This window comes from Staurois parvus, unplaced genomic scaffold (genome assembly GCF_062004578.1).
Source record: "Staurois parvus isolate SC_StPar_1 unplaced genomic scaffold, SC_StPar_1.0 ptg000154l, whole genome shotgun sequence".
Classification (NCBI taxonomy): Eukaryota; Metazoa; Chordata; class Amphibia; order Anura; family Ranidae; genus Staurois; species Staurois parvus.
Genome location: NW_028317950.1, coordinates 24869467 through 24893905, shown reverse-complemented (window position 1 = coordinate 24893905; position 24439 = coordinate 24869467). Strand labels below are relative to the sequence as shown.

General features: G+C 41.7%; 1 protein-coding gene across 7 annotated transcripts in view; it reads left to right on the top strand.

Moving 5' to 3' along the window:
* Positions 1–24439, top strand: part of RALGPS1 (Ral GEF with PH domain and SH3 binding motif 1) — a 577572-nt gene that overhangs the window by 92981 nt on the left and 460152 nt on the right. For all 7 annotated transcript variants that reach the window (XM_089675289.1, XM_089675287.1, XM_089675288.1 and 4 more), the window contains 2 exons: positions 5262–5347; positions 19901–20027. In XM_089675289.1, the coding sequence (XP_089531415.1) occupies positions 19971–20027 (57 nt within the window). In that variant the 5' untranslated portion in view covers positions 5262–5347; positions 19901–19970. The remainder of the gene's footprint in view (positions 1–5261; positions 5348–19900; positions 20028–24439) is intronic.

Below are 24439 nucleotides of genomic sequence, written 5' to 3'. Positions count from 1 at the left end.
AAGGTCCCTCTGACATTAAGGCTTATTGGTACCATTTGCAGTTGAATGCATTTTTAAATGCAGTACAAACACATGGTAAAACGAAAACTTAAAAAAAATGTTTTTGCCTTTAGTTACACTTTAACTATTTTTCTCAGGAGCCTTAAATGAAATACATTCACTTTGTGTGCACCAAATGACTTTGCAAACCAATATATTACCTTGTAAAAGAAGCAGTGACACCATCACTGTGTTGTACATATACAGTAGTTATGGCCAAAAATATTGGCACTCCTGCATTTCTGTCAGATAATGCACCACTTCACCCAGACGATTGTTGCAATTACAAATGTTTAGGCATTCTCAATTTTATTTCTTTTGTTTGTATTTGTATGACACAAAAAAGAGGAGAAACAAAAAGCCAAATCTGACACATTCCACACAAAACCCCAAAAATGGACTGGATAAAGTTATTGGCACCCTCAATATCTTATCAAATTTAATATATGTAGCACACCCCTTGGAAAAAATAACTGAAATCAATGGCTTCCTGTGACTATCAATGAGTTTCTTCCACCTCTCTACTGGAATTTAGGACCACTGTTTTTTCACCAACTGCTTGGAACTGCTTAGAAGGGTTCCTTTCCCCAACTGCTGTTTTGAGATCTCTCCACAGGTGCTCAATGGGATTGAGATCTGGACTCATTGCTGGCCAGTTCAGTACTCTACAGCACTTTGTCTTAAATCATTTCTGGGTGCTTTTTGACATGTTCTTTGGGTCATTTGTAATTGTACCAATTTTCTGGGTGAAGTGGTGCATTATCTGACAGAAATGCAGGGGTGCCAATATTTTTGGCTATGACTGTAGCCTGTGCAGAAAGCAGGCTCCACCCAGTAAAGATTGCCTGCAGAAAGCTACGGGGAGGGAGTGTGTGACAAGACCAGTTATCCTGCACAGGGAGAGAGGACAGCAGTGACAGGTCTTTATTACAGGAAGTTCCTGCACATAGGCAAAGTTTCACACTGGATTACTGAACAGATCTGCAAGAAATACACAAAGCACACCTAGGTTCAAGTAAGCTAACACCAGCCTTTTGTGCTTAGACAATATTTGCTGGTCCTGAAGTTCAGCTTTAACGTTAGTGTATTTTTACTGCTTAATGAGCCATTGCACAAATATTATGTGACATAAAAAATTGGAACTACCACAGTTATATGCTACATGGTGTCGTCTTTCAGAAAACATATAGGGGGAGATTTAAAAAAACTGGTGTACACAGAATCTGCTGCAGCTGTGCAGAGTAACCAGTCAGCTTCTAACTTATTCAATTAAGCTTTGACAATCCAGAATCTGATTGGTTACTACACACAGTTGCACCAGATTCTGTGTGCACCTGTTTTAGTGAGTCTCCCTCAAGATGTTTTGGGGTTTCAAGTAATCTGCAGGCCTGAAATGATTTTGTTAAATGTGTGTGCAAAAAATGCAAACATGGCTCTGGCAGTGATAGGGTTAATGTAGGAATTTTAGAGTAGACCTTTTAGTAGACTTTTTAAAGTGCCACTTTAGACCAACTAAAGGGAGAATTTATGACTCGGGCTGTAACCTTGTAATAATTCTGATACTTCTCACTGCTCCTGTTTAGCATTGCTTTGCATTGCGACAGGATTGATAAATGCCCTCCAAAGTATTTTTCTTGTCTCATTTATTATTATTATTATTATTATTATTGTTATACAGGATTTATATAGTGCCAACAGTTTGCTCAGCGCTTTACGATATAACGGGAGACAATACAGCAACAATACAGTTCAATACAAGAGGGCTAGGAGGGCCCTGCTCCTTGGATCTTACAATCTAGTTTCCATCACAAATCCCAAAAAGAAGAGGTTTATTCCCCATTTGGAATAGTGGGCAAAACCATGCAAAAAATTACTTCCTATCCTTTGGCCAGCGGCAGGGGCGGACTGACCATTCCAGCACTCGGGCACTGCCCGATGGCCCGGGGTCAGTAGAGGGCCCCATGAAATGCCCCTGGTGCCTTTTATAGACTTTTTTGGGTGTACTTTGAGTGTGGGCAAGGACACAGGGACCCCATGATCCCCTATTGCCTGGGGGCCTCATGAGTTGTCAGTCCACCCCTGGCCAGCGGTACATCAGTACCGTCAGTTTATGGCCTACTATTATACAACATATATTCATTATCGTTATCACAAACTACAAACAGCTGTTTCAGGCTTGTCAGACATCATCAATGCAGTGCATGGAAACTCTAAGGTGCTGTTCACACTGGCATTAAAAGCAGGTGCTTCTCAAACGCAGTCTGCAATAATAATATGGACAGTGTATAGAGCTGTACAGAATATCAAAACATGAAGAATTTTGCTTTGCGTTGCGTCGCTCCATGCTTGAAAGGTGTTGAAGCATCTCAAGTCCTTCCATTCAAGTCTATGGTAACGCACCATAAACGCTCCAGCACCCATTTTAGGCGCGTTATGCTTTGTTCACAACAAAAAATGTGTCTGGGGTACATTTTTAATGCACCTATACTGAGCTTAAAATAAGGCGCAATGATGCTATTGTTTATCATCGGCACACTGAGCAAGTGTGAACAAGGCCTTCTTCGTCTGGTTATATATGGTCATATGTGTTTTAATAAAGGGAAATTACAGTGTGTGTGCGTGTGTGTGTTCTAAACATAAAAAATAAGAGTTTATATATAAGAAAACCCCTGACACTTTGAATTTACATACTTTCAGTAGTTGAGAATGTTAGCAGCAGCTTTTGTTTTATATGCGTTTTAATATGAAATTGTCAGCAATCTCAGCGGAAGATCTAATCAAGTCTGAGAGAAGCCGTCTCCAGCACAGAGTGCTAAGCATCTAATTGCAGTAATGTAATAGCCTTAGTGACGTGGTAACTGGCGAGCTGCCGCTGGCGCCCAGACACTGCCAAGACTAAATTTACGACGTGTTCGCAAAGCAGGGTCTCGTTAGTATTGATCAGTTGTACGTGGCTCATCAATAGCTAATCAATAAACTTGCCGCTTGCAGCAGGGGAACAAAATAAATTAGGCTGAACAGAAGTGGACAGTTCAGTTCAGTGATGGTTAAACATGATACTGATGAAGCTACATCACATCTGGCCAGTATCAGTATTCACCAATAAAAAAAAAAGCAAATTGCATTTTTATTTCCACTCTGCATGTTTAAAGGAAAACTAAAGGCATAGTAAGAGAGGGTTATAATCTTGTTCAAGTTTTTCTGTTTGCCATCTGTTTCCCATTGGGGAGATTTCTCTTCACTTCCTGTCCCGTAGTCAAAACAGGAAATAAGAGGAAATCCCTCCAAAGTCAGAGAATCCCTGGTTTTCACCAGAACCAGTGTCCTCATTGGAGGATTTCCCTCTGACTGTTCTGGTGACAACTCAAAATTTAGGATTGTGTTTTCACTTTCAGTGATAATGGTAATCAGGACAAATACAGAGGGTGAATCTCCCTAATGGAGGCACAAATGGCAATACAAACCTGACAGGGTTTCTAATCTATCTCCACTCTATTTAAAACAAAAAAAAAACGTTTTGCCTTTAGTTCTAGTTTAAAGCAGCAATAAACACCAACTTATAATAAGGCTTACCAGTAGGATACAAGGTAAATCTCCTAAATGTGTACTGTTCACTATTTCTGCAGCCGGTGACATCACCAGCTTATGCGCTCTGCGCTCTGAATGGCTGGCATATCAAGTATGCCGTCCATTGAGAGTGATGTGTTGCGATCGTGGATCCTGTGCGCAGGCACGACATCATCGCAGCTCAGCCTTTCAAACGGCTAGAGCCCATGAATCCAGAAGGAAGTCGGGTGAAGATGGAAGCCCTCTCAGTGGTGACAGCGTGCTGCTGGAGGGCTTCATTTTAAGGTAAGTCTTTCATAATGTGCTAGTATGTAGCATATTATGCTATTGACTTGCAGGGGGAAGGTTTTTTTTTTTTTTACTACTGCTTTAACTAAACCTGTCCTTTGTATTGCATTTTCACATACCTGCTGAAAACAGGCTTTTGGTGGGAGTACCGGCTTATGACAGGACAGCCAGTATGGGTTCAGTCAGGCAGCGGAAAGGTCAGTGTAGTCACTTGTGCCTGTTTCCCACCTGCCTTTCCCAATCGGCAGGAAATTGTTCTCTGGTCTTCCTCCCCTGGAGACTGCCACATTCAAAGCTGACACTACCTACAGGTGGAAAATGAATTATTGTGCAAAGGGGCCACAGTATGAGTAGGGAGGGCTTGCTCCAATAATTGTATGTATATTCCAAAGAAATTATTCCATAGGAACCCCTGACATGTCTACAAGAGGGCAGTAAAAGAGAACCCGTCTTTGGCTTCCATTCACAAATGATAATGCAAGCAGTAGCTAAACCAGCATGTTGCACAAGGAAGATTGTAGATCATACAGCAAAGGTTGGAGTCTACTGAACACATGCAATTTTTTTATATTGTTATATTATCATCTTATGCAGAATATAATAGTCAGCTCCCATGTTTTTGCTTCATGAAATCAGTCCAAATATTGTCCAATTACCAGTGCTGTGAGAAGGGGGGATTCTTCCTTTCAATAATGCAGGTGCAGGGGGTGGACAGCTTTTTCCTCTCTCTGATGTTGGCAACAAGGAATTATTTCATCCATCGATCACAGTAATTTTTACCTTCCAGTGACCGAAAAGATCTTTTTTGATGACCGGTGGGCATGGCCTATGATACATACTCCTGACCTATGCTCTTTGTACCTTGTGCTGTGCGTGTTGCACCAGATCCATGAATGGTATAAACAAAAAGAAGAGCTGGTGCACACTAGATAAATCACCAATGGCCTTTTTTTTTGTAAAACGTCCACAAACATGGCAATGACAGTCCCTGCCCTAGAAGTCAGATTTGGCTCTTTGTTTCTCCACTTTTTTGTGTCATACCAATACAAACAAAAGACATCAACATGAGAATGCCTAATCATTTGTAATTGCAACAATTTTCTGGGGGGAGTGGAGCATTATCTGACAGAAATGCAGGGGTGTCAATATATTTGGCCATGACAACATGTGTTTGATTACTAGTTTGAGTAGAGTTCCCCCCTAAGACCCACCCACAAGTGAAGGCTGGAAATTATATGATGTTATAAAGCAGGAAACTCACAGCCATTTGCTATATGTTTTCTTTTTACATTGCTATGAAGTATTTATCTTTCTTATAAAGAATTTTACCCCTAAAGTAATTCATAAATGTCTATTTTTCCCCACAGAAACTGCTTTGCTTTTATTGACATCAGACTCTGAATGTCCCACAGTCTGTAAACAATCTGTTCTGGAATTGAACACAACAACATGGGTAAGTCCAGGTCTGCTCCCTTGTCCTGTCAGAAGGTGGTGTATGATGAGCAGAGAATCGATCTGAAATATCCTGCATCTTCATATTGTATGTAACACAACCAGAAACATAGTGCTGTGTCCTGTTGATTTCACTTGTATGTGGCTCTCCTTTGTCTCCGGTCCTTTCTCCCCATCATCTCTCTTTCTCTCCTCTGTCTCTGTCTGGCCCATGCCCCCCCTTCTCCTTTCCACCTTTCTCCCATTCTACTATCTCCCCCTCTCATTTCCCCCTTCTTTCTGTCTCCATTCTCTCCCTTGTTTTTGTCTTTTACTTCATCTTCCACCTTCCTTACCTCCCTTTCTCTCTCTCTCTGTACCCTCTCCTGTCTTTTTCTCTCTCCTCTCTCTGTCTGTCTCTTGTTTGGGCATAAAGAGCCCAAATGTGTGACACAGATGTGTATTTATTTCAGTAGCAGAGGTTTCAGTGCTGGAATACCAAATGGACAGAGTAGGCATTGGTCATATGGGCCCCATGCTGTTTAAGGGCCCTGTGACAACAGATCAAAATAATATTGAGTTGATCTTGAAAGAAAATTACAGTGAAGCATCCTTAAATTGTTTGCAAAAGATAGAAAAAAATGAACTAACTCAAACAAAAACTTTACATTAAAGCCTCTATAGAGAAAATACTGTATTACGGTAATCTACCCAATAGCGACTTAAAGCAGAGCTCCAGTCGGTTTTGTGAAAATTAAAAGACAAAAACTGTAGCTGCTGACTTTTAATAATCAAACACTTACCTGTACCAGGATCCAGCAATGTGCTCACCTGAGGGGACGCTGGGGATCATTTTCGCCCCTTGGTGCCAGCATCTTAACTGTGGGCAAGCCGCTGTGATAGCTTGTGGCTTCATAGCTGGATGCCCTCTGTGCATGCGTTAGCCGTGCTGTGCATTGTAATTGGTCCCAAAGTCTTTTAGGACCTGTCGTGTGTCCCAGAAGACTGCAGGGAAAGGGTTAGAACTTCCGTTTCCAATTGCCTAGGCAGTGAGAGCGAGTACTTGTCAATAATGGGTACCCGTAACCCCCCCCTCCCCACCACCACACACACACTCCCGAAAAGTGCCAATTCCTTACCAAGAGTGGGGGAGGAAGCGTTAAAGCGGAACTTCCCCTTTTGGGTTGGTACGCAACATAACCCATAGAGATCAGGCTCACATTGCAGTTTCTCTTAAAGGCTTGTATTCTTTCAGCTGTCAGTTTGTACAAAATTTTTGGTGCAACCTATGTATGTGTAATATACAATCGTGATTTTCATCTCCATCTAGTGATCAATGTGCACGCTACTTAGTTCAATGTTATCCCACGAGAAGTAGCACACAATAAACCTGCAAGGGGGGCCCCAAGGTTTCGACTGCATAAGGGCCTCCATAGAGTTTAATCTGGCACTGACCGGTTCTAACAGTCAGTTTCAGGCATTTGGAGGAGTTGCTTAGGCCACTGCACAGAGTTCAGGAACCAGCATGTGTCTTTTTTACCACCATAAATAACCGAAGGCTCAGAAAATGCAGTTTTCAGGGAAAAACAACATCTTTCTATCATATATATCTTGGCCAGGATATATCAGGATATCTTGGCCAGTAATCAGAAACATTCAGCTTTTGGTTCATATGGTGATGCAAATTGTACTGTAGAGCTCTATTATTATTATTATTATACAGTATTTATAAAGCACCAACAGTTTGCTCAGCGCTGTACATTATAATGGGAGACAGTACACGAGACAGCACAGTAACAATACAATACAATACACAAGGGCTTCGAGGGCCCTGCTCCTTGGAGCTTACAATTTAGGAGGGAGGGGAGAGTGGTACAGGAGGAAATAGCTGTGGGGGATGGAGTGATGGGAAGAGCAGAGGAGATCGGCAATTAGGTGAGGGCGGGGTAGGCTTCTCTGAAGAGATGGGTTTTCAGGGTGCGCCTAAAGGTGAGGAGGGTAGGTGACAGTCTGATGGATTGGGATAGTGAGTTCCAGAGGATGGGGGAAGCCCTGGAGAAATCCTGGAGACGGGCATGGAAGGAGGAGACCAGGGAACTTGAGAGTAGGAGGTCTTGTAAAGAGCAGAGAGTGCGTTTTGGGTGGTAGATGGATATCAGGTCGATGATGTAGTTTGGGGCAGTGTTATGAACAGCTTTGTACATCAATGTTAATAATTTGAATTTTATGCGTTGGGCAATCGGAAGCCAGTGGAGGGATTGGCAGAGGGGGGTGGCGGATACAGAGCTGTTAGTAAGGTGGATGAGCCTGGCCGCAGAATTCAGGATAGACTGAAGCGGGGATAGCCTGTGTTGAGGTAGGCCGGTGAGGAGGGAGTTGCAGTAGTCAAGTCGTGATATAATAAGGGAGTGAATGAGTTGCTTTGTAGTTGCTGGAGTTAGGAACGTGCGTATTTTGGAGATGTTGCGGAGGTGGAGCCTGCATGAATTTGTCAGTGATTGGACCTGGGGCTGGAAAGACAGATTGGAGTCTAGAATGACACCTAGTACTCTGGCTTGCGGGGTGGGGCTGATGGTGGCATTGGTGGTCAGGATGGAGAGGTCGGGGGGGGGGGGGGGGCAGACTGGGGGAAAACTAGGAGCACAGTTTTGGAAAGGTTTAATTTGAGAAAGTGGAGTGACATCCAGTCTGATATGTCGTTCAGAAGGCTAGTGATTCGGGTGGAGACTGAAGGGGTGAGGCGAGGGGTAGAGAGATAGATTTGAGTGTCATCGGCATAGAGATGGTAGTTTAAGCCGTGGGAGTGTATCAGTTGACCAAGGGAGGAAGTGTAGATGGAGAAGAGAAGGGGCCCAAGGACAGAACCTTGGGGGACTCCAACAGAGAGGGGGAGTGAGAGGGAGGTGGCAGCGTTATAGGTAACACTGAAGGAGTATTGTGATAGGTAGGAAGAGAGCCAGGAGAGAGCGGAGTCTCTGATGCCAAAAGAGTATAGTTTTTTGAGGAGGAGGGGGTGGTCGACCGTGTCAAAAGCCGCAGAGAGGTCGAGGAGTAGTAGCACTGAGTAGTGGCCATTGGCTTTGGCGGTTAGCAGGTCGTTGGGGAGTTTGAGTAGGGCGGTTTCGGTGGAGTGTAGGGGATGGAAGCCAGATTGTAGGGGATCAAGGAGGTTGTTGTCGGTGAGGTGGGAGCTTAGGCGATTTATAGGCTAAGCGCTCAAGGAGTTTGGATGCAAATGGCAGTAGGGAGATGGGTCTAAGGTTGTTTAGGTCGGTGGGATACAGGGAGGGATTTTTATGTGTGGGAGTGATGTGCGCGTGCTTCAGAGGGGAGGGGAATGCGCCAGTAGAGAGGAAGAGATTAAAGATGTGAGTGAGGGAGCGTAGGTTGGAGGAGGAGAGTGATCGTAGGAATTGTGTGGGGACAGGGTCAAGGGGGCATGTGGTGAGGCGAGCTTCAGAGAAGACCTTAGTGACCTCTTCAGTGGTAGCAGGGTCAAAGGAGTGGAGTGTTGAGGGGGTTTTAGTGTGAGGAATGTTGGGTGGGGTGGAGGTCTGCACAGTGGCAAGGTCGAAGGAGAGGAGTATTAGAGCAGAGCACCTTATACACTATATTTCCAAAAGTATTGGGACACCTGCCTTCACACGCACATGAACTTTAATGGCATCCCAGTCTTAGTCGATAGGGTTCAACATTGAGTTGGCCCACCCTTTGCAGCTATAACAGCTTCAACTCTTCTGTAAAGGCTGTCCACAGGGTTTAGGAGTGTGTCTATGTGAATGTTTGACCATTCTTCCAGAAGCGCATTTGTGAGGTCAGGCACTGATGTCGGACAAGATGGCCTTGTTCGCAATCCGCTCTCCAATTCATTCAAAGGTATTCTATCAGATTGAGGTCAGGACTCTATGCAGGCCAGTCAAGTTCCTCTACCCCAAACTCGCTCTTCCATGTCTTTATGGACCTTGCTTTGTGCACTGGTGCGCAGTCATGTTGAAACAGGAATGGGCCATCCCCAAACTGTTCCCACAAAGTTGGGAGCATGAAATTGTCCAACATGTCTTGGTATTCTGACGCGTTAAGAGTTCCCTTCACTGGAACTAAGGGGCCAAGCCCAACCCCTGAAAAACAACCCCACACCATAACCCCCCCTCCACCAAACTTTACACTTGGCACAATGCAGTCAGGCAAGTAACGTTCTCCTGGCAACCGCCAAACCCAGACATGTCCATCGGATTGCCAGACAGGGAAGCATGTATGGTCACTCCAGAGAATACGTCTCCACTGCTCTAGAGTCCAGTGGCGGCATTCTTTACACCACTGCATCCAACACTTTGCATTGGACTCGGTGATGTAAGGCTTGGATACAGTTGCTCGGCCATGGAAACCCATTCCATGAAGCTCTCTACGCACTGTTGTTGTGCTAATCTGAAGGCCACATGAAGTTTAGAGGTCTTTAGCTATTGACTCTGCAGACAGTTGCTAACTTCTGCAAACTGTGCGCTTCAGCATGCGCTGACCCCACTCATTCCCAGTCGTTTTACGTGGCTGAGTTGCTGTTGTTCCCAGTTGTTTTCACTTTGTTATAATACCACTAACAGTTGACTGTGGAATATTTAGTAGAAAGGAAATTTCCCGGATGGACTTATTGCACAGGTGGCAACCTATCACGGTACCACACTTGAATTCACTGAGCTCCTGAGAACGACCCATTCTTTCACAAATGTTTGTAGAAGCAGTCTGCATGCCTAGGTGCTTGATTTTATGCAACAGTGGCCATGGAGGTGATTGGAACACCTGAATCCATTGATTTGGAGGGGTGTCCCAATACTTTTGGCAATATAGTGTATGTGTATATATGTTCCATAGTCAGTGACTTGGAAAGCATTGAAGCTATTGGATCAGAGTGACAGCCAGGCTATTAACATTTTGAAAAATAAGGGTAAGGCTGAAGTTTAACATATTTTTTTTTGGGGGAATAGAGGACCAAACACATTAGGTATGTGTAATAGAGTGTATCCCATTACCTGCAGCAGCTGCTTCTGCTAAAAATCATATCTGCAGCGTCCCCTTCACAGCCGCAAGATACTGTCCTGAATGTCTTCCAGTGCTGTGAAGGCAGCAGCCACTGCTACAGAGAGAAGTTGCACCATTCACTCACTCCTTCTGCTTCTGCACAGTAAACTGACTATACTGTGCTGTCATTTCTAGAGTGGTCAATTTTTAGGAGGAAATCAGAGGGACTGGCAGGAACACCAGGGATTTTACACAGAGGAAGCAATACAAAGAGAACAGGATACTTGTTAACACAAGAACATGATACAGCAGGCACATACAGGAATGTGAAATGTTGGTTTACATATTCTTTTAGCTTTAAGAAATGGCAGTCTCCGTATTCTCTCCACACAAGCTTCCTTTAAAATTATATTAAAGGCTTATTTTTTTTTAAATAACAAACACATCATACTTTCCGCTGTGTGCTGTGGTTTTGCACAGAGCAGCCCGGATCCTCCTTCTTTCAGGTCCCCCGCTGGTGCTCATGGCCCTTACCTCCTGTCGGGTGCCCCCACAGCAAGCAGCTTGCTATGGCGTCATCCTATGCTCCATATGTCCATTTATACAGGGAGCTGCAGCTTGACCCTGCCCCCTCTCTCTTCTCATTGGCTCATTAGCTGTGATTGACAGCAGCGGGAGCCAGTGGCTCCCGCTGCTGCCTCAGCCAATGGGGAGGGTGAGTCCTGGGATCTCAGTTCACATCGCTGGATCAAGAGGGTTCTTAAGTAAGTATTAGGGGGGTGGGGGCTGCTGCACACAGAAGGTTTTTTAAGTTCATGCATAGAATACATGAAGGTAAAAAAACATGAGCCTTTACAACCACTTTTAAGTCCTGAGTTTGTTTTAAGTATTAAGGTGAATTGTTGTCAGGTTTCCTTATGAGCCCATTCACACCAGATGCACTGGAATGTGTTTTTGAACGCTTTCCTGCTACATAGACAGTTCAGAATCAGTGTTGGCTAAAGAGCATATGTCACACCATTGCAGTTCAGTGAAGTGAATGACATACAGCAAACTGCATTTTTTGCTAAGCAAACATACACATAAACACATGTAAATATGTGTCAACACAATGCACGGTAATGCAGCTGTGCACAAAAAAACTAATTTTATCACCTGTTGTTTGCCATGCCAAACACGTTTAGAAAAAACACACTGTTAAGACACATCAAGCATGCAATTTCTGCTATGACTTGGTCCTTATTTTGCAGATACAGGGGCTCTGAGATTGCTTACATACATAGGTTTGTATCATTGTATATACAACTTTGATCACTAGATGGCGATCTTTCTACATTTCTGGTTAAGGAAAGTTTTATTTGAAAGCTGCATTACTGTGTGTGTCCAGAGGTGGCAGCATTCACCATTAATCAGGTACACTGTTCATTTCTGAACATCCAGCCTATGATGATTTGCTTAGTTGGAAGACTTTCAGTGTCATTTATCAAGAAATATCACTTATCACTGATAAAGTGATTGCTAGTAATATTCACACAGTGCACTCAAGTCATAAAATAACTAAATCAATTCAGCAGGTGTATTGGCCAAATTGGGCTGCTTGTCCCAGACATGTCTGTCATGCCATATGGCCATGCTACTCTGAGATTCCCAATCTTTAGGGCTGTATTTTTTATGCAGACTTTGCTTTGTTTCATAACATTTCTGAACATTGTCTGACTTTCAGTGCAGTCTGTACATCCAGGGGATATTTACTAAAAGCAGAGAATGCAAACTCTGGTACAGCTCTGCATAGAAACCAATCATCTTCCAGTTTTTTTTTGTCAACGTAATTGAACAAGCTGAAGTTAGAAGCTGATTGGTTACCATGCACAACTAGACCAGACTTTGCACTCTGCCAGTTTTAGTAAATCAACCCCATAATATATGGGTTAGGAAGTTCTGTTGTCACAGGCTTATCCACAGCACTTATGTTGTATGCTGTAGTGAATCATTGGAAGGTGCTACTAATCAATAACTGAAAACAGAAATCTTCACCAGCATACATTTATCATGGAAAAAAAAATTACTTTCTGTACACTGGAGAAAAGGTATCCCAGGCCAATGTCTCAGGACTGCGCAGAATTTCAAAGTGATGACTTTGGCATTAGGAAGCGATCCTACACAGTCCCAAAATGTCAGCCACTGATTCCTTTTTTTCTAACATTAATAAAGGAACAATTTGTTCATAATAAAGGTGTGCGGGTAAATATTTGTGTTTTTGTATACATGTAATATAATCAGAAGAGACCTCAAATATGACTTGTGCTGTTCAGTCCCACTTCAACAGCCAGTACAGTTTCTTCAACTACCAGCCAGTCTGAAATTTTAGCTAGTGTGCCAGGTAAGCCATTACACTTTTATTTAGCAGATTGTTTTAGTAGGTTGTAGTTTGTCTTTTAGTACCTGAATAGCACTGTGTTTAGAGGAGAAATCCAGGAAGTATCTTATTGTAGCATTACTATTACAGGTACTTATATAGCACTGTCAGTTTATGCAGCGCTTTACATTTACTTTATATTGTGCATTCACATCAGCCCCTGCCCTCTAGGAGCTTACAATCTAAGGTCACTAACTCATATTCACACATACTAGGGCCCATTTAGACAGGATCCAGCATATCTTTGGAGTGTGGGAGGAAACCCACGCAGCCACAGGGAGAACATGCAAACTCCAGGCAGGTAGTGTCATGGTTGGAATTTGAACCAACGATCCTAGTGCTGCTAGGCAGTAGTGGCGGTAAATGCAATCTACAAATTATACTTTCCTCATCCTTCAATAGATATGCTATGGTAAAAGTCTTGGCTTTTCCTGCTGTCCAACTAGTGCCACATGACTGGACAGTGGAGAAAACTGAGAAAATGCTGCAGTGTATCTAGCAGAAGATGCCACAGTGACAAGTGCAAATTAAAAATGACCATCTCCTCTCCAAATCCTGTAATAAGATGCCTCCTGGAGACATTTTGATGCACATGCCTGCAAGTTTAAAAGCTGCTTTGGAAATCAGATTTGCAATCAGTACCAACGTATTCACCAGTGACATCTAGTGTCCACAATGTAAACTGCTCCAGCTGAAACAAAGTCACCCAAAGAACTGCTTGTTTTGCTGTACTTCCAGATCCTAATTACGCCTGTTGTTTTCTGGAAAAGTTTAAACTATTTCCTGTTAAAGTATCTGTACAGCCATTTTTAGAGTGTGGAATAGATAACGATCCTTTTTTTTTCTTTTTTTTGCTGTCTGTATTATGTAGGGGAGATTTTCCTTCACTTTCTGTTGTGGATACACAACAGGAAGGAAGTGGAAATATCTCCAACATGAGGGAAAATCCATGAGATTATGCTGCTAATTGCTGCAAAGAGGGAGATTCCAACTGTGTGCAAAAACAAGAGGGTAGGAGTAAACATAGTGTAGTCAAATAGATGAATGAAACTACAGTTATTTAATTAATAAAGGTCTCATTCATCTCTTTTACTACACTATGATTTTTGTGCTATGTTTCCCCCTACCTTCTAGCAATTAAAATCTCGCAGAGTTTGTAACGCGTCCCTGCCAAAACTGAATTACCTTTAAATTTGCATGTGCAAATAAAATGTTGCAATTTTGTCAGAATCTGAAGTTCTTTAAAGGCTGGGTTTACTTCTAAAAAAAAAAAAAAGAAATGCACATATATTACAGGGAAAAATGTGGATTTATTATTATTATTCCACAGGAGCCTGCAAAGCATTGCACCCGCAATCAGTGGATCTCAGATGAAATATCAGGATCCTATAGCTGTCTACCCGTGCCTCTGGAGGAAGCAGCTTTTAGGAACATGTTGCATGTTAGACCCTAAATATGGATGTATCATGTTCCCTTAGCTGAACTTAGTCTTGAAAGTCCATCTCTACCTTAAAAGATAATGTTATTGTTATAATCTCTTCTAACAAGCAATATTTACATTTGCTAATTTTCTTGAATCAAAACTCCATTAAGACAGGACAGTTCATTCTGCTTAGTGTATACAGACCACTGCGGAGTAGTTCTGTTGTTTATCCTGGGATTGAACCTATGGCTGTTCCTCCTCCTGAATCCTTGTACTTGCTTTTACGTATGTACATGCGTGCTTATATACTTCATCAGAGTGTCCTGGGAACAAACCTTAATCAACTGCTGTGGTTGGAGTCTCAGGCCTGCCTCTCACACCCTTTCTTGCCAGTAAGGAGTTGCAGAAGATTTCAAGGCTCTCATGGCCATGTTAGAATGCATAGAGACACCTCAGTGTGCCTTCATTCTGTAGCTGTTTTAGCTTTTCAGTGTGAGTATCACGCTTACCTCTAACACAGGCGGTCAGACACTGTAGATGGCTTTTGTGTTCTTCAGCTATAGCAGCCCCTTTCCCATAAGGCAAGGAGGCCCATTGGTACTTGGTTGCCCTCAGGACTTATACACAATGCTATAGTGCCTGGCAGCCATGCCAGGGCAGGCACGAACTGAGCACAGCAAACGCAAACTGAGAATGTGTTGCAGTATCACAAGCATGAGATTGCAGGCTTGGCTGGCTTAAGTTAGGTTTGGTCTCCACCCAGAGACTAGCCACATCAATCACCTTACAGGTGAACTGACAGGCAGGGAGAATGTGTCACAACCAAAACCAGTGTGCTGGAATGAGACCAGCAGCTGTGATGGAGCAGGAATACTACATGCTCCTGACCGTGAGCACTTTGAAAATCCTGCCAAACTGTTTTTTTCTTTTTTTGGACAGGTTACCATTTAGATAGGAAGTGACAGAACACAAAGAAAAAGAAAGACAGGAAAAAAACTGACAGTGGTTTAAACACATTTAAAACCTAAAGTTGGCCCAGCATCATATATACTTTTTCATGTTAAGTGCATACTAATGTGTATATATGAAGCTACAAATTTTTATAAGAGGAGAGAAAATTATTTGTTATCTCTCACAGAGTGCACAAAACTCCCCCTAATAATGTCTTCATCTTTGCAGGACAGAGCCATCTTTGTTTAGGCATATCCAGTCTCCACATCTACTTCCCAGACTGAGAGAATTTCTCAGAGATTTATACAAACCTGTAAACCCTGATGTCTCTGCAGTTCTTGTTCACAAATGCCTGACACAGATCAGCCCTTGCTGTCACCTTTCACCTTATGACTTGTTACAAAGTTACAATGTACAGTCTGAGTGAAAACTGGGGGAGAAGAGACTGAAGAAATTCTTTTTCCTGCCTACAGCAGACCAATGACATCATCCCATTTAGGCAATTTCACCTGCCTGGAGCTCAGGGACTATTTTTATTGGTAGAGGGTTTTTTAAGTATACAATCGCTATATATATTGGTATATAACAAGTGCAGCGCTCACAAACTCAAAACCAAAATGATAAAAAATAAATAGTAATGAAACAAAATCCTATGAATCACCAAGATCTTACCCCCAAAGTCTCCCATCCAAGTAATAACCAGGCCCAACCCTGCTTAGCTTCCAAGATCAGATGAGATTGGGCACATTCCAGGTGGTGTGGCTATAGAGCTTTCCCCCAATCTGTGTAATCAAAATGCTTTACATAAGCTGTGAAACCATGGTAATAAAACCAAAACCTAAATCAACAAAATGCTTAAATCCAGGAATGAATATAGAGGCATATATAGAAGAAAATACTCTAGGACAGAATAAAGGAGAGTCCCACAAACCCTGGTGAGAAAAATAGGTAAGCTTCTCAGACTGTCACTATCAAACACTTGTAAAATCTCCCAGATGTCATTGATCACACACAAGGCTTACCAGTAATAGGACCCTCCATGTAAGAATGATCACATGCGCATAAGGAAATTCCCCGAGGGAAAGGGCACTCTCTCCAGCCTCCACTTATCCACAGAGACACCAGGAATTTGCTGTCAGTTGTCACCATACACATCCATACTGCTGCACCAGTGGAAATTAGCTCAGTAGGACCGATGCACATATGATAAAAGAGACCCTCCACATACCATAAAATCACACATAAAAAAGTAATGTATTTAGGTTTTAGAACTTACAAATGTCCAGAAGTAATACAGCATATCATATGGTACAGCAACATGGCATTCCAGCATCAAAGATGGCTGCTGTTCCTTCGCACATGCCCAGTAGCGTGTATCTAGGTCCGCCCTACCTGTTTCAACTATACCTTTATCTGTAGTGCAGAGTATCTATGCATAGTGTCAGCAGCTAATGTATGCATAAATTCACATGAGCTCAGATATTTCACTTCTATTTTTGATTGCTATATATTGTGGCATTCCATGACGTTTTTTAAAGGTCTATTTAATAAAGAAAAGATGGCTTGAGCTTTAAGATTGGTTGTATGTAATAAAATTGTAGCTTGAGATGGAAATGATTTGCTTTCTTCCAATGTATCTTCCCTATATCTCCATGACGCAGTAATGACTGTAAACCCAAACTATGAAGTTGTTTGTCTGTGTGCTACAGGCACTTGACTCCAAGACACAAGCCCTAATCATTGTCAGAGGCTTGTGTTGTAATGGATATTGGGACACAGACTGTTTTTCTGATCCTTTCCTTGGCTTGGGAAAGGAGCTGGAATGTTTTTTTTGTCCCTTTGGGTAGCCTTATGGAGCTCTGCGTAACATGTTATCAGTCTGAATTGGAGAATTGAGTAATCTGTTGCACATGATTTGTTTGTTTGTTTCATTTAAGCTATTTTGATACAAGACAGTCGTCTTGGCTCTGTCCAAATGTAACCTCACTGTTGACTCATCAGGTCATGATTCATTGTTTGAAAGGGGATTTCTCAACACTGAGTAACGCTGCTCACAAATAGTGAATATTTTGATTCTATTTCTTGTCCTTTTTTTTTTCTTTTGTTTGGGGTATGTGTACTCAAGCATTTTATTGCATTTCATCAGTTGTCATAGTAATAAAGAGTTCAACAGTTCTTTACCCTGTTTGATCCACTCTTACGGTGATAGTGAAATCCTTTTACCTCAGTATGGAGATGATGTCTCCTTTTACTTTGTATGATGCTTGGAATTAAAAGTTAAACTATGTTTAAAAGCCAGAAATTTTTCTATTACTTCTTTTGTTTTGAGTGGAGTGTGGAAGGTTATAACCAACTTCCTAGATTGTAAGCTCCAAGGAGCAGGTCCCCCCTAACCCTCTTGTATTGAACTGTATTGTTGCTGTATTGTCTCCCTTTATACTGTAAAGCGCTGAGCAAACTGTTGACGCTATATAAATCCTGTATAATAATAATAATAATGCTAGTTTAAAGCTGATGCAATTTGCTGCCAATATTTTTGGTGATGTCTGGGCTTGGTTTGTAGCTGTACGTTTAGGACTCATGTACACTTGACGTTTTTTCAGCTGCTTGTAGGGGCATCTGTTTTTTTGTTTTTAATTTTTTTCCTTGCCACTAAACGCCCCTGCATGTTAGCATCTATATGATCATGCACACATGGGCTTTTAGAAGAGTTTGCAGACATAGGCATTTAGAGGCAGAAAAAAAGCACACTGCTAGTGCTTCTAGGAGCAGCGTTTTGGCAGAAAATATGCTTGGTGCATGTAAATGGGTCTAAACACACGTTAAAGCTAGGCGCATTTAGCACTTGATCGATAATTCATTTCCGTGACCAGAATAAATTATTATTCTGGCTAATGTAAAGAATTAACACCATAACACTTGGCATGGCTAAATATGCCTAAATGTGTTAAACACATTTACAAGTGTCAAGGCTTTTTTATGCCATCTTGCCACTGCTAGGACGCTGCCAAGACGTCTAGGACAGATAGAGAAATGCCCAGTGTGCTGAGTCCTTAAAACAGTATTAAACTCAAAACCAAATATTTTATTTATTGCAGCTTACCAATCATTAGATGTGATGGCTGCATCAGTTTTTTTTTTAATTTAGCTTTTTCTCCTCTGTTTTCACCTGGTGATCTGGCCAGTAACACCTCCAGTATTAGTGAGACACCACTCTGGAGGAATGAGGAAAAGAGGCACAGCAGACAGTAGCATTGTCAGTCTAGGGGGAGGGAAGTGTTAGATGTATTAGCAGATTTAAGAAGAGTAACTAATAGAAGTCAAACTCCAGCTCACACTTTATAATCAGATACAGCAAAAAGTTTTTCCTTTAAGGATAAAAGTTTTATATGAATAAAAGTTGATCATTTTAACCACCCCTGCCAAGGTTAAATGGTCTGTCTCATCTCTGTAAACCGATACATTCTGCTGAAGAGTTTGTTGTTTTATAAAAGCTCAGATTTGCTGGTCAGTTCACTAGATGAAAATTAATGCAGCCATCACATCTAAGAATTGGTAAGCTGCAATATAATAAATGTTTGCTTTTGGTTTTAATACTGCTTTAAGGTGGAAAGGCCTGCCTTTACTTTTCAGGGGTGCCTTGACATGTGTGGTCTCCAGATGTGTTTTCAAATGTTTGCAAATAAAACCATTGTTTTTGACCTTAGTATTTTATACACATTTTTTTTATTTTGCTGGCTAGCTTGAAAGTGTGCTGGGGACCCCTATTGTACAGATTTTTTATGGCTTGTCTACTTCCCCACTGGGGTGATTCATTCTCTCTATTTGTCCTCATGACCATTGTCACCAGGCCAAAATTCAAGGGAAATTGTCTAAGTAGGATGCCTCTTCTGCTGACCATTATGTAAGAGAGAATTTCCCATTACTTTTGGAGAGATTTCCTGTTGTGTCTCTGGGAAGGCATTTTTCCCCTAGGGGACACAGGAAGTGAAAAATACCCAGCAAAGGCCATTCCATACTGTAACCAAAACAAAGCTTTTAGATAAATTTGCTAAATTGTTATGTTGACTTTGAATATATTTACAGCTATTATTTGCTATAAAAACTAAACAAGCCTAAGTAAGACCTGCCATTGAACTTTCTCCAAAAAAGTGTTGGCCAGTGAGGGCTTGTAGGTATCCAGATGTTCCTAAGGTTTGCAGAAAGGCATCCAGCAAATGGAACATGAAACAATGTCATTGGTCTCAGCGGGACAGGATGTGAGGAGTTATCAGACAGGAATAAAAAACTGAGACAGGGTCTAACCCCCTTCCAAACAAAAAACCATTTAATTGTTGTTAAGATGGACCTAAACATTATAGAACATATGTAGACCTTCTTATGATATTTCTTTCCATCGTTGTTTATAGGGACATGTAGGTTTAGGACTTCTGAGTACATCCAAGTGTGCATGGAAATTGGAGAGATAAGAGCAACTCCAGACACCTCCAATATTGGCTTATTTTGAAGGATGTTAGAGGGCAAACACCAGCAATCTGAAAATGTTTTAAAATCTGTCTTTTTATTTCTTCTCAAATAAGTTATCCAGAGGTGTCTCTGCTGCTATTGCACATGAGATTTTTGCCCAAGCTGACTAAATTAGGGGTTAATCATCTCATATGGTCAGTTTCTTATAGTTATGGTTGAATTTTCTTTCTTATATTGGTGTTTGTTACAGTTATACATATTGGATTCCATCTGATGTTGTGGCTGACGCTTGTTTTTCTTCTCAGGTCACCTGGGATTGTCGCAACCTGTCACCAGCTGAGGCTGACCTCACCTTGCAGCATCCCGTGGAGGAGTATGTATAAGCGAAATGGCCTCATGGCCAATGTGACGGTCACTTCGGCCACTCCTGAGGTATGGGTTCCTGTTGATTTGGGCAGGCAGCTCTGCTGTGTGAAAACATCCGTACAAGCTTACTTTGGCGTCCGATCTGGCAGCCTCCACCATCCCGCCAAAGATTTATGAGCCGTGTTTTCTTTTTTGAGTACAGCACATAACTTTTTCTCTGGTTTCCTTTAATATGTGCAGGATTTATAGCTGTTTACATATATAAAAATTCAGCTTATATTTCTTTTTCCTGTTAGAGTCTTGTGTATTTATTTCTGTGTCAAGAGGAGCATAACCAGTCTTTTCAATATTGCAGTCTGTCCTTGTAGATAAAACATTGATGTTCTATTAAATGGCATTGCCAAGCATTTCAGATTTTCATAGGTATGTGAAGTAGGTCTTCCCACCAGTCTGATAGACAGAAAAGGCAATGATCTCTTGGCACTTGTAAAAACTAACTCACTCCAGCAGTGGGCATCTGGAAGGGTTATTTACCCTCCTGTTTTACTCAGGTAGACACAATGGGGTTGATTTACTAAAACTGGAGAGTGCAAACTCTGGTGCACCTCTGCATAGAAACCAATCAGCTTCCAGGGTTTATTGTCAAAGCTTAATTGAAAAAAGTTGAAGTTAGAAGCTGATTGACTACCATGCACAGCTGCACTAGATTTAGCAGTTTCCAGTTTTAGTAAATCAACCTCACTGTTTTTGTGCTTTGACATACTAAAAAAATCGCACCCATAATGACCCAGGCACATGAACTAAACTGAACACAAAGATGACAACTGCCTTGGGAAAAACATTGAGATACAGTTGTTACCTGAACAGATGGTCAGGAAAAATATTTCAATAGGACACCTTTTCTAATGGCAAATGTCTAAAGAGGGGATTGCCCTTCTCTTTGTAGAGATCTGTTGTCACTTCCTTTTGTGTCTCTAGAACAAGAAGTAAAGAAAAATATTTCCTTTGTTCTTTTATTTTGTTCTCTTTGTTCTGCCATGGAGGTTTCTGCAAAGTTAGGGAAATCACATTTTAGATGAGTTTCACTAGAGGAAAAAACCTGGTGAGGTGTGTCAAGGTAATGTCAGGCATGTTGTAACTAAGCTTTTTTGTGGCATTGGTGCAGTAAAAAAAAAAGCCACCACCATGCTTCACTGTTGGGATAGTATTGGGCAGGCAATGAGCTATGCCTGGTTTCCTCTAAACTTAACGTTTAGAATTGAGGCCAAACAGTTCAATGTTGTTATAATCAGACCAAAGAATCTTGTTCCTCACAGTCTGAGAGTCCTTCAGATGCTTTTTTTGCAAACTCCAAGGAGAGGCTTCCGTCCAGCCACTGTGCCATAAAGCCCAGATTGGTGGAGGGGCGTAGTGATGGTTGTCCTGGAACTTTGTTCCATCTCCACACAGGATTTCTGGAGCTGTCAAAGTAACCATCAGGTTATTGGTCACCTCTCTTACTAAGGCCCTTCTCCCCCAACTGCTCAGTTTAGCTGTGCTACCAGCTCCAGGGTCTTGGTTGTGCCAAGCCTCTTCCATTTGAGAATTATGGCAGCCACTGTGCTCTTGGGAACTTTCAGTGAAGCAAAATTTGTTTTGTAGCCTTCTCTAGATCTGTGCCTTGCAATAATCTTGTCTCTGATGCTTTGCAGGAGACCTCCTATGCAGCGGAGTAGCCACTGGGCACAGAAACTGGAAGATGGTGGAGATCACTGTATTAGCAATGTCTACTGCAGTGATTTCCAACTTCTAGAGGGTTCCCACAGGTATGGTATATGAATAGTCACATTGGTTCAAGCTGGACCAATGTAACTATTTGAAGATATCCATACCTGGAATTCTTTTTTAATAGTTGAAAGTGGTTAGCTTTACTGTTCCTAATGAAGAAACTGCTGGATCATGTTGAGGATTACTGGACAGGCGTTTACGTTTGATGAGACATCAACTTGACTCTGGCTTCTCTGTTGCTCTTTAAATGACATTTATAGTGGTTTTGTGCATATTTTCTTTTTATTATACCCGGGTTTAAAAAAAATACAATTTTGAAAACTCCCCCCGAGATTTCAATCACAGACCGTGCATTATGAAAGAAGCCCGTTACTGCTGTGATATTTCTTTAGATAATCCATTGTGCTCTGGGAATCATTGCTTTGTCAAATTTCTGTTTGTAATATAATTGCATACATATGTTGAAAAAAAAAAAACTGGCATAATTTTAGTTTAAAATGATTAAAAAGGTGAAAGAAAATTTCAAAACTGTATTTAAATTATTTCAGTTTCCCTTTAAAATTGTTTGGCAGGATAGAGGCCTTTATAAAGTATTTATCTTCTATTTTGTGTTTATTGTGTGGATTACATGACTACTTTAAACCTTCTCCAAAACCAAAAAATCCCACTAAACTGACTGCAATGGATTCTGCAGCTGATTGTCCGTTCCGCAGAGACTTCGGTCTCCCAGCCTTTTAGGCGCGATGGTTAGCTTTCCCAAAACCCAAGGATTATTAAAGACCGGAGCAATGAAACTGATGACTTGACTGAGCCAAGCACAACAGACCTCATCTGTAATTGTTTCCACCGAACATTAATTATAGTTAGAGTAGGGGTATTTCATTGAATGCTGCGCCCTCCTGTGTGTGTAGACAGAACATGCCTTTTTATTCCTTCCAAGATGGAGAGGGGCCCTATGAACCAGACATGTGAGAAAAAATAATTATTGTGTCATTTGTCAGAAAGCAGTCCAGTATTTCTTTTCTTTTTTTCTTGGCTCTTAGTTCTGCATGTCGGAGGTCTAGTAGTCAGCTAGAGGTTGTGGGTTTCTTTCTCGCAGGACCACAGTTAAATAGAAGCTAGATTTTTTAGGTTTATACTATATTAAAATAATGTGTGTTTATACACACTGATGTGAACACATAAGTACTCCCCATAGAAATTGTTCACTTTTTCAACGTATTTAAACAGACAAAGACTACATCTTTATTCAAACCGAATCTACAGATAAAGGTGATATACTTCAACAAATGACACGAAAAACTGACATGGTGTATTGTTCACCTAATCTAAATTAACACAAAATCAGATTTGTAGCCTGAAAAAGTCCATGTACCACCACTTCAAAATTGAAAATTAGTATCTGGTGTTCCAGTGTAGATGCCATTGATTAGATCCTCACTAGGGAATATGCAGGTAGAGCCTGTCTTATTTAAACCTCATATATAGGGTCTGGTGGTCTTTTTGTATTTTAATGTTTTTTATTAACTTTTTAAACGTTTTAATAAAGAAAGACTTGAGCAAAAGGCACACCCACACAGGGGCTATCAATGGCACATAAAAAATAAAGAGAACAATGCTATAACAACAACAGTGCAGAAGGCATGTCCACACAGAGGCTATCATTGGCACATAAAATACAAAAACTGTGATATAACACCGACAGAAACTCAAGCCAAAGGCAAACCTCCACCGCCTCGCAAAAATAAAGAGGAAAAAAGAGTAAAGAAGGAAGAAGACAAGACCAGAAGCATGGGTCTGGGAACGTCAATACCGAACAGCATTAAAAATCCAGACTAGCCGGGCGGAGCATAGGAAAAGCATATGTCAACCACAGCTCCCATATTTTCAAAAATTTCTGCTGGGAGTCATTGTGGATACTCGACATCTGTTCATTGAGCATTAGAGTGGTCATACGGTCCCGTACCCCCTGAAGAGAGACAGATGTACTTTTCCAGGCCTGAGCAATTGTTTTAGTTGCTGACAAGAACAAATAGGAAGCCAACTTCTGCTACAAGCCAACAGGCCCAGTATGGGACAATGAAGCAAAGCATTATCGAGCTTCCCGGCATATGGAGAGATGGAAGGTGTAAAGAAGGCCAAATACACAAGACATAAAACGAATTAGTCTCATGCATGACCACCATATATGCAGCACATTTCCACAATGGCAACAACCCTGGAAGTAGCGGTCACTATAGGCAGAGTTCGCATGGGTTATACGAGCTGGGACCCAATACCAACGGAGCAGTACTTTGTATGCCACCTCCAGCGTGGCTGTATTAAATGAACATTTAGCTATAAATGACCAGGCCTTATTCCAGTCCTCCGGATCCACGACCGCCCCCAAGTCACGCTCCCACTGAGCGACATATGATAGAGAAGTACGTGTTGAGTGTCTATTCAAAGATGCATAAAGTAGGGAAACAAGACCCGGGGTGCCTAGACGCTGTTGGCAAAGCTGTTCAAAGGCAGATTTCTGATATGGAAAGGCGGAAGTGCCACTCAGTGAGGTCAGCCAGTGCCGCAATTGAAGGTAACAAAAAAAATTCTGCCTGAGGGACATCCTGTGATTCCCAAAGAGAGTTCCTGGTGGGGAAGGACTGAGAAGTCAAAAAGTGTCGCACCTGCGAAAAACCAGTGGCCACCCACCAAGAGAATACCCCTGGTTG